The sequence below is a fragment of the Gavialis gangeticus genome, unplaced genomic scaffold (assembly GCF_001723915.1).
Source record: "Gavialis gangeticus isolate Ggan-Ray unplaced genomic scaffold, GavGan_comp1, whole genome shotgun sequence".
Taxonomy (NCBI): Eukaryota; Metazoa; Chordata; order Crocodylia; family Gavialidae; genus Gavialis; species Gavialis gangeticus.
Genome location: NW_017728998.1, coordinates 22,137,461 through 22,152,300, shown reverse-complemented (window position 1 = coordinate 22,152,300; position 14,840 = coordinate 22,137,461). Strand labels below are relative to the sequence as shown.

The 14,840-nt window shown below is 45.0% G+C and overlaps 1 protein-coding gene across 1 annotated transcript in view; it reads left to right on the top strand.

Annotated features, from left to right (window-relative positions):
• TDRD12 (tudor domain containing 12) overlaps positions 1-14,840 on the top strand; it is an 83,795-nt gene that overhangs the window by 12,434 nt on the left and 56,521 nt on the right. The window contains exons 7-13 of the mRNA XM_019505281.1: positions 2,893-2,948; positions 4,856-4,941; positions 8,314-8,512; positions 11,358-11,437; positions 12,850-12,914; positions 13,397-13,468; positions 13,881-13,941. Of these exons, the coding sequence (XP_019360826.1) occupies positions 2,893-2,948; positions 4,856-4,941; positions 8,314-8,512; positions 11,358-11,437; positions 12,850-12,914; positions 13,397-13,468; positions 13,881-13,941 (619 nt within the window). The remainder of the gene's footprint in view (positions 1-2,892; positions 2,949-4,855; positions 4,942-8,313; positions 8,513-11,357; positions 11,438-12,849; positions 12,915-13,396; positions 13,469-13,880; positions 13,942-14,840) is intronic.

Below are 14,840 nucleotides of genomic sequence, written 5' to 3'. Positions count from 1 at the left end.
AGGACACAGGGCCGAGACAGTCCACTCTCGGGGTGGTGGCGGCACGTTACCCCTAGACTAGCGAGTGTGCTCCAGGAGAGGGGTCGGCCAGACATAAGGCACCCCAGGGAGGCATTCGGAGCCTGGAAGGTGGTCAGGCCCGCCTCATGTGGTGGAAATAGCAGTGGGATACGAATACCCAGCTGTTTTTCTGAGGTGGGATCGCTGCACCCGCCACAGAGGTCAGTTGCCTGATTCAGATTTTCCCTTTCTTAAATGTCAGGGGAGGAAGGAGCAAGGAGGAGGGTAGGGGAGGAAGAGGGGGGGACTAGTACCTAGTATGGCAGGGAAGCGGTTGGGGAACCATAATGGGTCCAGTCCTTGTGATATCACAGCGCTGGCCCCTTCCCCCAGTCTGTCTGCACCCACTGCTGGCAACAAGCTGGGTTGGGGCTCTCTAGACCCCAGTGCAGCCACTTGCAGCCTTGGCCCCCAGGTTGCCACATGGTGACGGCAGCAGCAGGCAAGGGGATTCACCAGCTTGTTGTTCCTAGCACACAATCCCTGCCACAGACCTTTAAAGCCATAGGCAGCAGCAGCAGCAGGCATGAGGCTTTCCTAGCCCACTGCTGCTGCCCAGAGAACAAGTCAGTGTGGAGGGGGGCCAAGCCCCAGTAGATCCATGTTATCAGTTAATTATATAACTGATAACATTAAGGGAGCTTAATTGGGTACTTAATTAGTATTTACATCCTTAAACCATACCAGATTTGGTGATTCAGGTTGTCTTTGATTTTTCCTTCTCTAATTTTAGTGCAACAAGCTCTGTAAGCACAGAGTGCTTTACATTAGGCTGGCCCAAGTAGCTTATTCATTTTTGGAATATTATCTGTAAATCAGGTCTGTCTAACTTCTAAGCAGTCAGAGGCTGACTGCCTGTGGGCCACACCAGCTGGTGGCTCAGCTTCCTGTGTGGGCAGGGGCAGGAAGCAGAAGCCAAAGGAGGGCTGCAGTGACGGGCAGATTTACATATATGGTGGCAACTGGGTCCAAAGTACTCATGGCATGAGCAGCTCTATTTCAGCTGACCATTCCTAAAGTTTGCTAACTCTCTGTATAGAACAAGTGTTGTCTTTTGTCAATATCTTAGTTTTGGCACTTGACAATACAGTTTTTAAATTCCACATAAAACATACCTGGTAATATTAAATCAGAAGGTATGGTTTATTTTGTTGGCAGAGCTGTAAAATATCTGAGGTTCTCTTAAGCATTGGTGCTCAACTTTTTAGCCCCACAGGCCAGATGAGTGACACAGGGCTGGCTTTCACACTAGATTGGGCCCTGTGTACTGGGGTTGGGCCTTGGCTGGCCATTTAAGGCTAGGAACGGGGGACTTGCCTGCCAAGGTTGGGCTCTGCACCAGCTCCACCCCCTGGGATTGAACCCCACATGTTGGGATTGAACCTTGGTTCCCCATATCCTGTATCTGTTTGGCCCCTCACGCTGGAATCGGGTCCTGTACCCCAGGGTTGGGCCTTATACTGGCCCTGCCTGACTGCACACCAGGATCATGCCCCCTACATCAGGATCATGCCACCCTGCGTACCTGATGTTGTGCAGAGGGCCACCTGTCCGGCCCACAAGACCCCGCAGGTACAGAAATTTGGCATCAGGAGCAGCAACTGTTTCCCCCATCACCGAATTTTCAGACCTGTGAGAAGCTCTGAAGGGTGGATCTGGCCTGAAAGGTGGGGTTGAATACCCCGATCTAGAGTGATATCATGAACAACGAAGTTATGATGCTTCCACTTCCTTCCTTATAAGCAGGGATCCGGGTTTTCTGTTTCCCACGGGGGAAAAATGTGCAGATTTTCCCTTTTAACTGAGGAAAAACACGGTTCATTTTAACAGAGAAATGTCCTGATTTTCCACTTTTGCAAATTGCTCTCTGCAGGCTGGCAGAGTTCCAGCCTGTAAGAGTCTGAGTGGAGCGGGAGAAGGGTAGTCAGGCAGGGTGTACCATGTGCATGTGTGCACTCACACGTGCACATGGCCACCAGGAAGCCTGGAGAACAGTTCCTTGTTGGTAAGTATGGCAGAGGGGAGTGGGGATTGAGGCCCCCATAGAGAGGGAGGGAGAGGAAGTGAGTTGGGAAGGGCTGCTGCTGATGCTGCTCAGCTTGGACAGTGTTTGTGGCCCTGGGCCAGAATGTGGGACAGCAGGGCCCCAAGGGGGAGTCGGGCAGAACTACAGGTGGCTGGGGGGGTGGGGGCTGACTCCTTGCTGCTGTGCACACTCCTGGGAGGTTGAGGGAGGGGGGGACATGTGTCTCCACCCAGATCTGTGTGCAGGGTTGGGGCAGGCTCCCTGACCTGCAGCCCTCCCCTTGGGGTCTCTGCAGTCTAGCAGGTGGGACCTGGTGCAGCAGAGCAGAGTAGGGCCGGGTGGGGAAGCTCCTTGCCACTGGAAGCCCCATGCCACCCTGGTGAAGTGCCCCCTGCCTTCCCAGCAGCAGCGGGGATGGCAGTGGCACGGAGTTGTGTCCCTTACTGCTGGACAGGCAGGAGGTGCCTCACCATGGTGGCATGGAGCTCCCAGCAGTGGCATTGAGCTTGCCTACCTTGCTCTGCTTTGCCGGGTGCTGCCAGCTGAGTCACAGAGGCTGAGCCCGCAGTGGGCAGCCCACCTCCCCCCCCTGCCATGGGCTCTGCTCTGGCCATGCTGCCCATGGAGGAGGGGGAGCCAGGCTCTGTGCTCTGGGGTCTTCAAGCAGAGAAAACCAGAATCTCTGCTTATAAGTATACTTGTATGTTTTTCATAATTTTAGATAAATATTGATGTATGAAATTGAGGCACAAAAAATCACACTTATGCTAAACTGAGGTTAATAATGATATTACTTATCTTTCTAGACCTGCTAAGGCTTGGGATGGTGCTGCTATTCAGTACTTCCAAAAGCTGCTCAGAGGTAAAGAAAAATATGCTGCCAAAATTGCCAGCAGCACTTCTCTTTCAGAAGAACAAGTTGCAAGGATAACACAGCACTTTTGATTCTGTATGTTAGATTGTGGCCCAGAATGTTATAGAAATGCAATGCAACTTAAGTTGTTTCTGGTTTTGTTTGCTATAAACAGTTGTACAGCTTGATTCAGTCCTGATTTCCTTTATGAATGGACCAAAATCCAGGGCTGTATGTCCTTCCAAGCCTCCCTAGTTGTGTAGTTGACTAATTATTGTTTCGAGCTAGGGGGTATCTTGGACATGTTCCTAAAGGCAGACCACCTATCTAATGTTCTTAGCCAACAGGACATTTCAGTCCAGATGCCTTAGGTTAGTGATTGGCAAATTTAGGAGCCTTTTAATCCAGCCTGTGGATGTGGGGTTTCAGCAGCTGGGGTCTCTGGCAGAAGTTGCTTTCCTGTGCTGCTCCGAGGAGAAGCATCGACTGCAGGTGTGCTCCCCTTGCCACCCTGGAGTGGAGCACTGGCTGCAGCTGGGTTGTACCTTCTACCTGCCTGTCCACCTCTGATTGAAACTTCATCACACTGTCCTGCTGTGGCTGTAGGCCCTTGACCCAGCTGTATTTATTGCTTCCCTAAGCTCCCATTTGCTTAGACAGGGACAGCTGAGTAGATTTTAGAGACTGGGAGTTTTAAGTCATTTGGGAAAACCATGGCAGGAAGGTGGAGAACACAAGCTTAGCAAAGAACATTTTTAACCACAGATGCTTTACTATTTAAATTACTCTGGAGTTAAAAGTATTTGGGAAATAACAATCAATTCTGAATATAGGGCTCTTCTCCCTTTGCATCTAGAGGTCAGAATTCTTTCCTACTTCCTTCCCCATGTGCTTCCAGCTGAGAGTGTACGTTTTCCCAGCCAGCCTTTTGGTGTAGAGTTTATTTTACTTGTAGTCAGTAAGTACTTGAGAGAAAATGGAAATTTGTGTCTATTGTATGTCTTCTGGTGAGTTGCAGTCTTTAGCATGGTTGCACCAGCTGACCTTACCAGGATTAGAATAGTTTTCCACCATGATACTATAATCTTTACGTTGAGATTATAACACAAAGTGAATGTCTCAGTGAAGGTTACAATAACAATGTAGAATGCAGTTTGGCAAACACACCCACTATATTAAAGGAAGTAATAATACAAAAGAGCATTCATAAAAATGCTTCAAAACTTACCAGCAGAGATTTTCATATCTAGTAACATAAATTGTAAATTAGGTAGATTTACTGCATTAGAAAAAGTTAAGAACATTGGCAAGCTATTTGGACTGAAATGAACCTTATAGGAAGGTAAACTAGATTATGTGCAACAGTATCTTTGGAGGCATTGGCAGTGAATCTGGTACATTTATGTTGAAATTTACCCTCAAAGAGGAGATAACATGTTTCTGTTGCCTACTTTTATAGCCCAGAATGTGATCTGTGGGTTAATATTCCTCTCCCTTTAGCTTCTGCCTCCTGCCTCTGCCCCTTGGGGAGGGAGCCTGAAGCTTAGGTGTACAGAGACACTCAGGGGCAGCAGTTTAAGGGGAGGAGGAGTGCTTGGTGTGCAGCCCAATGGAGGGCATGTATTGTTCAGTGCAGGAATGCTGATGTGGGCATTGTGCAGCTTACAAGGCATGCAGTCCAGGGGCTTGCAGCCCCCAGCAACTGAGAAGTTTGATAGGTGTGGTTTAAGGTTTGTGTGTGGTGTGTGGTTCTGTACAGTGGAGCATGCTATCTTTAAATACAGAAGCTATGCTAGTCCGACTGGTTTTAATCCTCTTGATCTAGTTTAGTGAAAGCAATGGCACTTTTTAGTGAACAGGATCTGTTTAGGAATTAAAATGCTTTTCTTCCTTTAATGTTCTTCCATTCTATTTAGAAACCACACAGATTGAAGCCAAGTTATGTGCTATAGAAGATGAACACTTTGATGTTTATCTTTATGTAACAGCACAGGATGAAAAGGTAAGGTATCTTTTACATTTCTGGTTGTAATAGCGTGCAGTTTGTAAGCTGTAAATTTTGTTACTAGTTTAATAAGGATCAAATGCATTTAATCTTAGATGAGCCTCCAGCAGGAGTAGGCAAAATACAGCCCGTGGGCTGTGGATAGGGCCTGCAGAAAGACTTTGACTGGCCTTTGGTCCCACCTGGCTCAGGTGCCATCCAGCTTGTGGTGCCTATCCTGTTACCCCTGGGCACATAGCGTGGCTGGGGCGACTCCTTCCAGTTGCTGCTGGCCGCAGCGCTAGCCCCATGGAGACTGGTGGGGACCCGCACACGCAGCTCCAACCCCAGCTCACCCTGCACCCACTCTGGACCTGCCCTGGCCTGAGTGAACTTGCTCTGAACCAGTTGGGGCCCATCCTGCTTCAGACCAGCCCACCCACGATGAGCAGTGGTGGCTGTGGCCAGGAAGAGTCTGCTGCTGGGTTGGGGTGGGGGGGAAGCCCCCCCCCCCCCCCCGGGGGGGGGGGGGGGGCCAGGAAGAGTTTGCTGCTGGGTTGGGGGGGGGGGGAAAGCCCCCCCCCCCCCCCCGGGGGGGGGGGGGGGGCCAGGAAGAGTTTGCTGCTGGGTTGGGGGGGGGGGGAAGCCCCCCCCCCCCCCCCTTGCTGCTGCTGGGCCCGTCAGGCTGCCCCTGCAGCTCCTCTCTGCTGCTGTCACTGCTGCATCTGGCCCACCAAGTTTGGCAGCAGTAGCAGTGGAGAAGAGCCACAAGACAGCCCGGGCATGGCCTCTGGGCAGTTGAAGCAAGACGGGCCTGTCATGGGTGAGGGGGGGCTGGCTGCTTTTCTCCTGCCCCCAGCAGCAGCTTCTGCCTGGCCACTACTGTTCATTGTGGGCAGGCTAGTCTGGAGCAGGCACAGGGTAGGCCAGGGTCAGGAAGAGAGCTGTGTGCTTAGGTCCTGGCTAGTCTGGAGCTGGTCCACTCTGGCCAGAGTGAGTCTGGAGTGGGCATGGAATGGGCAGGGGCTGTATGCTCAGCTGCTTCTGGGCTCTGGTGGCAGGGAGGAGCTGCAGGGCTCGCAGGCTCTGGGTTTGATGAGCTGTTGCGGGGAGGAGGAGGGAGGTTATGCTGACTGGCCTACAACAGCTCCCCAAAACTGCCAAAGAATTGCCCACCCTTGGCCGACTGTAATAACTTTGGTTAATTATAATAACAGTTAAGGATTTAGTGGGGTTTTTATTTTTAGCTCCTTTTGTTTATAGCTCTCTAAAATGGTCCTGAGAAAATAGTTTTTCATGCTTCTTCCAGTGCCAATCTCTTAAGTTATAGACAGTGACCAAAATCCCAGGTGCATGTTCACTGTACTATGCTCATTTAATCATTACTTATTCACAGAGCCCCATTAATCTTTATATAGTATAAACTTGAAAGTACAGATTGGGCACATCCAGACAAGCATGCATGTTCCTCTTACATCATCTCAAAGCAGTTTGAGACACCCCAAGAGGCATGCTGGGAACAAAAAACACGTTTCCCATGCTGCATATTTGCAGCACCAACTAAATATGATACCTGGAAATCCAGCTATCAAAAAACCCCCCACAGAAAAATGCAGGGTACAGTTCAGGACCGTACCCTGAGGCAAACTGGCAAAACCTCCAGGGGTGCTCTGGTATCTGGCCAGTGTGTCTCTGTGGTGCTTCTGTTGCCTCAGCACACACCCTTAGCCTGTGGGGCAAGGCTGTGGTGGGACCTGGCCTGGGTGCTTTCCCAGGTAAGTAGGGACTGGGGGTGGGGGGGGTGGGCTATGTAGTTTCTGGGGGTGTGAGGAGTGGCGTGGGGGGGCCTCCACATGCCTGCCTCCTCCTCCTCTCTCTTCCCCATGGCGCCGGCTGGGCTGTGCCTGTGGCAGTGCTGCTGGACCCATGGTTTGTGTGGGGAGAGTGGGCTCAGTGGGACCTGACCCAACCTGGCACGGCTTGCTAGTGCACCTTTGGACGAGACCAAGACACACGCCTCCTGTCCAAAGGTGCACTCCAGCTGGGTCGACTGAGTTGGGTCGTGTCAGGCTGGGCCCATTCTCCATGTGAGTCGGATGGTGATATGCAGCCACATGGCCACGCCTACAACGGGTCATGGCACCTTGCTGCCTGACCCTTATGGAGAATGGGCCTGTCCTGATGTGACCCGGTCTGCCCAGCTACTGTGCACTTTTAGACGGGAGCTGCGCGTCCTGGAGCTAAATATCTTAAGCTAAAATATGACTGTGACCATCTGATCCTCCTACCACTTGTTTTAAAAACTGAATCTTTTATGGGATGTCTTGTGCTACCTTTGGCTTTGTTTTTAAACAAAAAACAAAAGTATTCTTACAACTCTGGACTGTTCAGGACAGTAGAAATCCAGAGCTTTGCTCATGATAATCACTATTGTGTTATTAAGTGGTACTCAGTAGTCTACCATTTTAGTAAAATTACAAACAAAAACACCATAAAATGCTATACATCTTCTCAGGAAAAGCTTTCTTATTTGAGGAATCTTAAAGACCATTGACTTGAATGAAACTCTTCATAACTTTAGGCCTGTACATTGTTCTACAACAGGAACTTCTTTTTTGATATGAACGATGAGTGCATAATTTATCTGTCCTACTCTTTAGCTCTTTGAATATATTCATAGTAAGAGCTCAGTTTATTTGCAGGGTTTGGTTTGGTTTGGTTCTTTAAGCACATGCAAACTAAGTAGGTTGTGAACCATGCAGATACAAATGATCTGGCTTCTACTGGCACTAGATTACATTGAGTGAAATATGTTTTTAGTATGCTGCAACTTCATAGCCAAATGAATGAGTTGGATTCTGTTTGTTTTTGTGCATCTTCATAATAACATATTTCCAAGTTTTACTCCTTTATGTCTTTTTTAAATACCCACAGTTGATGGAAGCTGTGACAGTGTAATCCATAACTAACTTTATTTGGAGGTAGTGGGCTTATACAGATGTACCTGAGTGCATAGTTTGGTTTGCTGTCACTGATAGGTGATGACAAGAAGTGAAGAAGTCAGCCTGATGTTCTGATCAGTTTTAAATTTGTAAGACTTGAAGAAAAAGATGTAATTGTGAACTTAGAATATTTTATACAGTCAATGTGGTATGTACCAATACAACTTTAACAAGTTACTTCTCAGAATAGTAACTCTAAAATGCCAAAACACTTACTATGGCCATTCCTGATACTCTGCTGAAACTGCCCACAGATGTATATTCTGTTCAGCCTTTTTTCCTCTGCATGCAGGTCTTCTAATATATTCTAAAATATAAATGGATTTCTTTTTAAAAATTTATTACCACTTCGTGCTTCATCATATATAGGAAAACTTTTGTCTTTTAGGTATGTGTTAATGATGAACTTGTTGCAAAGAACTTTGCTTGTTATATGTCTACTGAAGAGAACACAAATAATCCTGCAAATAAACCAAGCAAGCAGTCCCCATTAAGTCTTGTGGGTTTTCCAGAAAAAGTGATCAATCCTGTACTTGCTCTTTGGCCAGTGCTCTTACAGGGAAAGGCACCCAAAAACCTAAAAACAGGTGAGCATAATGTTTATATGCTGATTTCTGAAGTGTGGTCTGGTATGGCATGGCATGGCCTCTAGACTTCAAAAAAAACCCCAATCAAACACTATTTTGATTGGTACCCATATGACAACTCGAGTTCAAGTTGCACGTGTGCATTTAAAATTCCACTGTGGTGAATGGAGGGGATGGATATACATAAGAATGGAGACTTGGGTGGTGGTATGTCTTAAGGTGTATAAATTACCCCTGAACGTGCACAGAAGTCATAAAGTAGGAGTGGCCCAACCATTGCTCACATTTCTTGTTTGTAGTCCGTATAAGATGGAGCTACTAGTTCCAGTGCCTTGATGTACTTACTTCAGTTCACTAAATACAGCTTAGAATTAGTCATTTTCAGTTTCCCCCCCCCCATATTAACACATTTTAATAGATTTTTAGTCCTTTTCTCTTCAGTTCTGTCATGGTACTGGTAGTTGGGAAATGTCCCGTTCTACATCTCCAGTTCTTGTGAGGGCATAGGACTTAGAAATGATGGGCATACTAACTGCTCTTTTAGTTTGGGAAAATCCAGTGCCCCCAATAAGTATACTATCTGCAAATACCATTCCAAAAGGACTTCAAAGAGAAGTTAGTTTGAAGATGTCTTTTTTCATTGTTCCATAAATCTGTTTTCAGATTCTTGGGCAACTTCTACCTAACTCCAAGAGAGCTTAGTCTTCTAAGTTTCTTTTGGTAGTGACTGCATTTCTGTGGGCTAAGAGCAGAGCTGTCCCTTGGGACAGGGTGGGGAAGCCGAATTGGGGCGACTGCCCCAGGGGGCCCCATGGACAGTGTCAAGGGCGCCACCACTCTGCTGGCTTTGCGCTCTGGCCATTTTCCACTCCTTGCTCCGTGCTCCAGCCACTTGCTGCCACCTCCCCGCACAGGCTGATGTGCCCCAGGCTCTGCATGCCACTAGGGTCAGCCCTGCCTAAGAGGAGGCTGAACTTCATACACTGTTTCTATTTGTTGGCATCACCTCTGTGGATTATGGGTCTCTTAAATCTCATTCAGCCCTTTTTTATTTTGAAACTTGAGCTCCCCTTATTCCCCCTGTCTGTTTTCTGGTGTATCCATTGTGCTTATTAGTACTGAAGACGGCTTGCACTTTCTCTTTCTCAGAAGATCTGTAGTGTCCCCTGTTTCTGCTTCTTAGGGATCAGCTGCTCTTCTAGAGGAATTACATTCATTAACTTCTTGTTGTTGATCCTCTCCTTCCTGCCTGTCCTTTCTTTCCCTAACTGTTCTACTGCTTTCTTTGAAAAGACTTGTTTTTGCTGCAGTAATCATGTTTTGGGAAGATCTCGTGTACTTTAGCATATTACACTGGCACCGTCTGCCTACGCCTTAGGGCAGTGGTTTTCAAACTGTTCTGAGAGCCCTGGGTTTCTGCAGTAGGTCATTAGGAGTTCTGCAGAGAAATTGAGGATCAGCTCACATGGTCTGTGGAACCAGAGGCAGGGGTTCTGTGGCAGAAAAAGTGATACGAAAGTGTTTTGTGACTTTTTAGCAAATTTGAAAACCACTGCCTTTGGGCATGGCTGTCGCTGTTTTTAGCCTTAGTTCAGCTATTAACAGTTCATTCCATGACTTGCCTCCCTTCTGTAATTTGAGATTCATGGATAAAATAGTCTCTGCCCAAGGTTCTGTCTGTGGGATTTCAGATATTTCAGTGTTAGACCTCACCAGTAATTAAGAAATGTCAAGGACAGTTATGAGGACCAACATATACACTCATCATTTTCCTAATCCCTTGAGTCTGTTAGATCTTTCTAGGGCTGGTCTGGAAAATGGTATACACCATAGAGATTCCCTTTGAAGCTACTTAAAAGACACAGATATTAAAGTGATTTGTTACTTTGTAGAAACATCTAGTCACATTTATTGTGGGTTATTCTGTTAATTGCAGCTTGTTATGGACTTGTCAGACTGCTGCATCAATCTCTGTCACATGTAAAAATGCAGACTGTGCAACCAGATTTCCTGTACCAAATTCCCTTAAGTGTAATATGGTGTAGGTGTTTTTGTGGCTGGTGACTATGGTACATGAAAAAGCAAAATTGCCATGTAGCGTCTGTGTGGAAAAAGCTTAAATTGATCTGCTGAGGTGTATCAGTTTCCTCTTTAGTTTTGTATAGTCAGCTATTGCACATTTCCACATTGAATTAAATATTTAGCCTGAATCTTATAGCTAAATAAGGAAATGTGTCAAGCTTCCAGAGACTAGTTTAGAGCACTTGCTTTTTTTTTTGCACATCATCTGGCAAAGGAAGGGCTCATGTTTTTCCATGAGTGTCATGACTTTACCTTTCCTATATTGAAATAAGCGTCCATGCTGGGATTTCTACATTTGATGAAACAAATGAGTGACAGTTGGAACAGCTCTGTCCTTTTTTAGGTCTTGCCTTGAGGACATAAGACTATGGCAATGGATATGTTTGGCTAAAAGCTTACAGGCTCATGTATACACCTGCAGTAGGCTCTGTGAACAAAATTAAGTACTGTGTTGTTGTTTGTTGGGTCATTAAAGCAAGATTATCTACCTATGTTTTTGAAAGTGCATGTCATGTGCCATGCGCACAAGACAGGCTTAGGAATATCCACACCTGAAAAAACGCAGACAAATGTTTTAGTGTAAACAGTGTAATTAGAACACATTTTGTTCTTTCAGTTCCTAGATAGCTTAAGTGGCACTCCACTATAGATTATAATGTGTTTTTTACATGCATTCTGGTAACTTTATAAAATACAAAAAGTCTTTTTAGGAGTTTGTTACCAGTGATTTCTGCTGTAAAATGTAATTATTTGCTTCTTTTAGGGCACACTGCTTCAAATCCTCTTCTGGAAAAGAATTGTAAAAATCTTTCAACTACATCTTTTAATGGACATATGGAGTCTGTAAGTATTCTACTCCATTTACTTGACATTTAAAATTTGCATTAAGTGTTTCATAGATAAGGCCAGAAGGGACCATTGTGACTAATTACTTTGATCTCCTGTATTTCACATGCCATAGGACTTCATTGGATTCATTATTAAGCTGAATAATGTTTTAAGGAAAAAAACATCTAGTCTTGATTTAAAAATTATTAGTCTCCAAAACCTGTGTTGTTATTTCAGACTCCCTAGCTGCTTCTTCCAGCCCCTGAATCTTGCTGTTCCATTGCCTGTTAGATTGAAGAGCTTTTTAAGTGTCTATTTTCCAGCCTTTTTTTCCATAGTCTAGTGGTACCTGTACACTAGTGTAGAGGCTGCTCTGACACACTGTAATTACAGTGCATTGGAACAAACTTGATGAATCGAGTCTGCTGGAGCATGGTAATTGCAGCACTCCCACAGTTTCCCATGTCTCGTGTATAAGTGTCCCTGCTCTTCAAAATGGCAGGGCACTTTAGCTTGTTGAATGAGCTTTTTGAGCACCCTGCTGCCATTTTGAAGCTCAGGGGTGCTGATACACAAGACAATGTGGTGCTTTAATTGGGGCAACTCTTGGAGCTGCTGTAATTGAAGTGCTGCCCCCCATTTAGAACACGTGTAAAACTACCTTAGAAGGTTATGACCAGTTGGTATCCTTCACAACTCCCAATATCTCTTTTGAGTCGGTGCATCCCAGGATAAATACATTTCCTACTCCTGTGCCTACATTCTTTAGCTCTAGGTATATGACTCTTGGATTTGGATATGTTGAGACATGTTTGCTTGCACAAAGCTTACCAAACAATTTAGATAGCTCTGTCGCTGTGACTTGTCCAGTTCATTAATTTTTTGTTCCTCTAGTATTAGTTTCATTTGCAGCCTGTGAATTTTCTTTAAGGTCACTGTTACACAATTCTTAAAAACTGTAGTGTAGAGCTAAATAATTTTGGCTTTTTCCCCCACTACAACTGTACTAGCTTTATAAGAACTTTGTGCTTACTGCCGCATTTTTAGATCTGTCATTTAGCCAGCTTTTAGTCCTTCAGTGTGTTTCATGTTCTTAATCAAAGTATTAAATGCTTCCAAGTCAGAAGCCTTACATAAACCTGTTGCATCAAAACTAATACTCTTATCAATAGAGGAAAAACTTGACAGGCTCTGTTCTCTGCATCCCCTTTAGTTGACATTGTTTACTATTTTTCCAGTCTTAAGTCTCATGAATCCTGTTACTATTTTGCCCACAATTCTTGTCAGGCCAAAAGCCTGTCAAAACTTAGTTTGTTTGTCTATTTGTTTTGTTTATCCTTTTTGTTGGAAAACGTGTTTGTCTAAAATCCTGCTTTAGAAGTCATTCAGAAATTGTTTCTAACTGGTTTTGTTTTCTTTCTTCTTAGACTGTTGGTGTGTTTCTGGGCTTTCCTTTTAAAGAACATATAACTATTTCTGGTCAGACAGACAGGTATGACTAAATACATTTTAAATTTTTTTGTGTCTCTTATAATGCACCTGCTTAAGTATAAATTTTCAGCTAAAGTTCCTATACCATTAAAATGAGATCTAGCATTTGTGGGAAGAAGTGCGGTCTTACTTTGACTGGTTCAGATGTAAAGTAAAACTAATGCTTCTCTTTAAATGAAAAGAGTGACTTGTCTATTATTAAGGTCCAAATTAAGATGTTAAATTTGCATTCTGATATGTGTGTATATAGAAGTTAAGTGTGTGTTCAGTACCCTTTCTGATTGGGACCCAAGTCTGGTTTATAATGTTTATGGATATATGGAAATACAAGTAATTTTGCTTTGTTAAATGGCTAGATGTAGCTTAGCTGGACAGATAGCCAAATGTAATACTTTCATTACCCTTGATTTTTATTTCTGGTCTTCTGTAGTGAGATTTGTGCCTGTGTTAAAGTTTATTCATGAGATGACTTCTTTATTATAGTGACTTACTTGAAATCATATGTAAGAAACAACTGAAAAAGGTAGAACATGATGAAAAGAGTGGCTGTGTAAAGTACGTATATTCCTCTTTGGTTTTTTCCTTCTTTTGTACTTTTATTTTTAATGCCTAGTGTGTGATAAATTCCAGGCAAGTTGAAGCACCTGATAACAAACTGATAACTACAAAGCAATATGTTTCCTGTTTTGAAACCTTGTAAGCCCTTTCACTTCAGTTTGATTCAGTTTTCCCTAACTGAAGAAATAACAGGCCATCATATAAAGGCTAGTTCTCTTAGTTTTCATTTACATCCGAGGCCAGTGTCAAACATTGTTTTAATATCGGTGATTTTTCTTAATAAAATTTCTGCAGCTATGGAAAGGGAATTTTCAAGTTTTAGGGTTATAATAGATACTTTGAGAGAGAATGTTTTTAGTATTCCTTTCGTGTTTAATTACTAATGGATTTAGATCTGTATACTTTGCAGGCTTCTGCAGTTTTTAAATCCTGATCCTTCGAAAACAGATCATTTTGAGAATGAGAAACAGGTATTTCAGAACTTGGCTTTGTTTAACACTGTATACACTTATCTTTGTTTTTTAATTTTCAATTGTTCATTAGCATTAATAATCAAGAATAATGTTTTAAAATACACCCGCAGAGGGGTGCTGCTGCCCTTGTCCCTGCCCGGCCCTGCTTCTGGGAGGCGGAGATAGGAGGTGGCGCACTTCCCACCCACCTACGTGTACTCTCTGGGACCTTCCCACATACTCTCAGTTGACCAACCCTGCTTTAAGGTGCTGTTTGTTTTAATGCTGCATTCAAGTGGGAATATCTAGAAGCACTGAAGTTTGCTGATTTTTGTAATCTTTTGTACGATTACCATATTTACTTGAATCTACGCAAATAAGCTGATTAGCATGGGGGGCAGGGGGGGAAGCCTCTGGTCTTAGATTTATGTACAGAGTGCAGGGGGGAAGGAGGGGGCATGCATCTGTTGCAGCTCCAGCTCTGGCCCTGAGTCCGGGTTGGCAGCCAGAGTCAGACAGAACAGCTGCCTGCCCCACTCTTTTGCTTGCCCTATGCAGCTTCTGCCTTCATGCTCCCCCAGCCCCCCCCCCACCTTTGACTGTTGGATGGATGTAGCTTGGCTCCAGCTGAGGGTGCCTTCCCTCTTGGGCATGAAGTATACATAGAAATTACCCTGCCCAGCCAGTCAGCAGTGCTGACGGTGCTGCATAGCCTAGCAGGGAGCATGCTTCCTCATACTATGCTCTGTGACCTGGGATGAAAAAGAACCAGAGCAGTGTCTGACAGTAAGCAGGGCAGGGAAGGGGCAGAGACTAGGGAGTGGAGAGAAGGGGCAGAAGCTGTGGAGGGCTGTGGTTTGGGGGTACAAACTGTTCAGGAAGGACAGGCAGGGGAGAAAAGGAGAAGGAGTTGAACT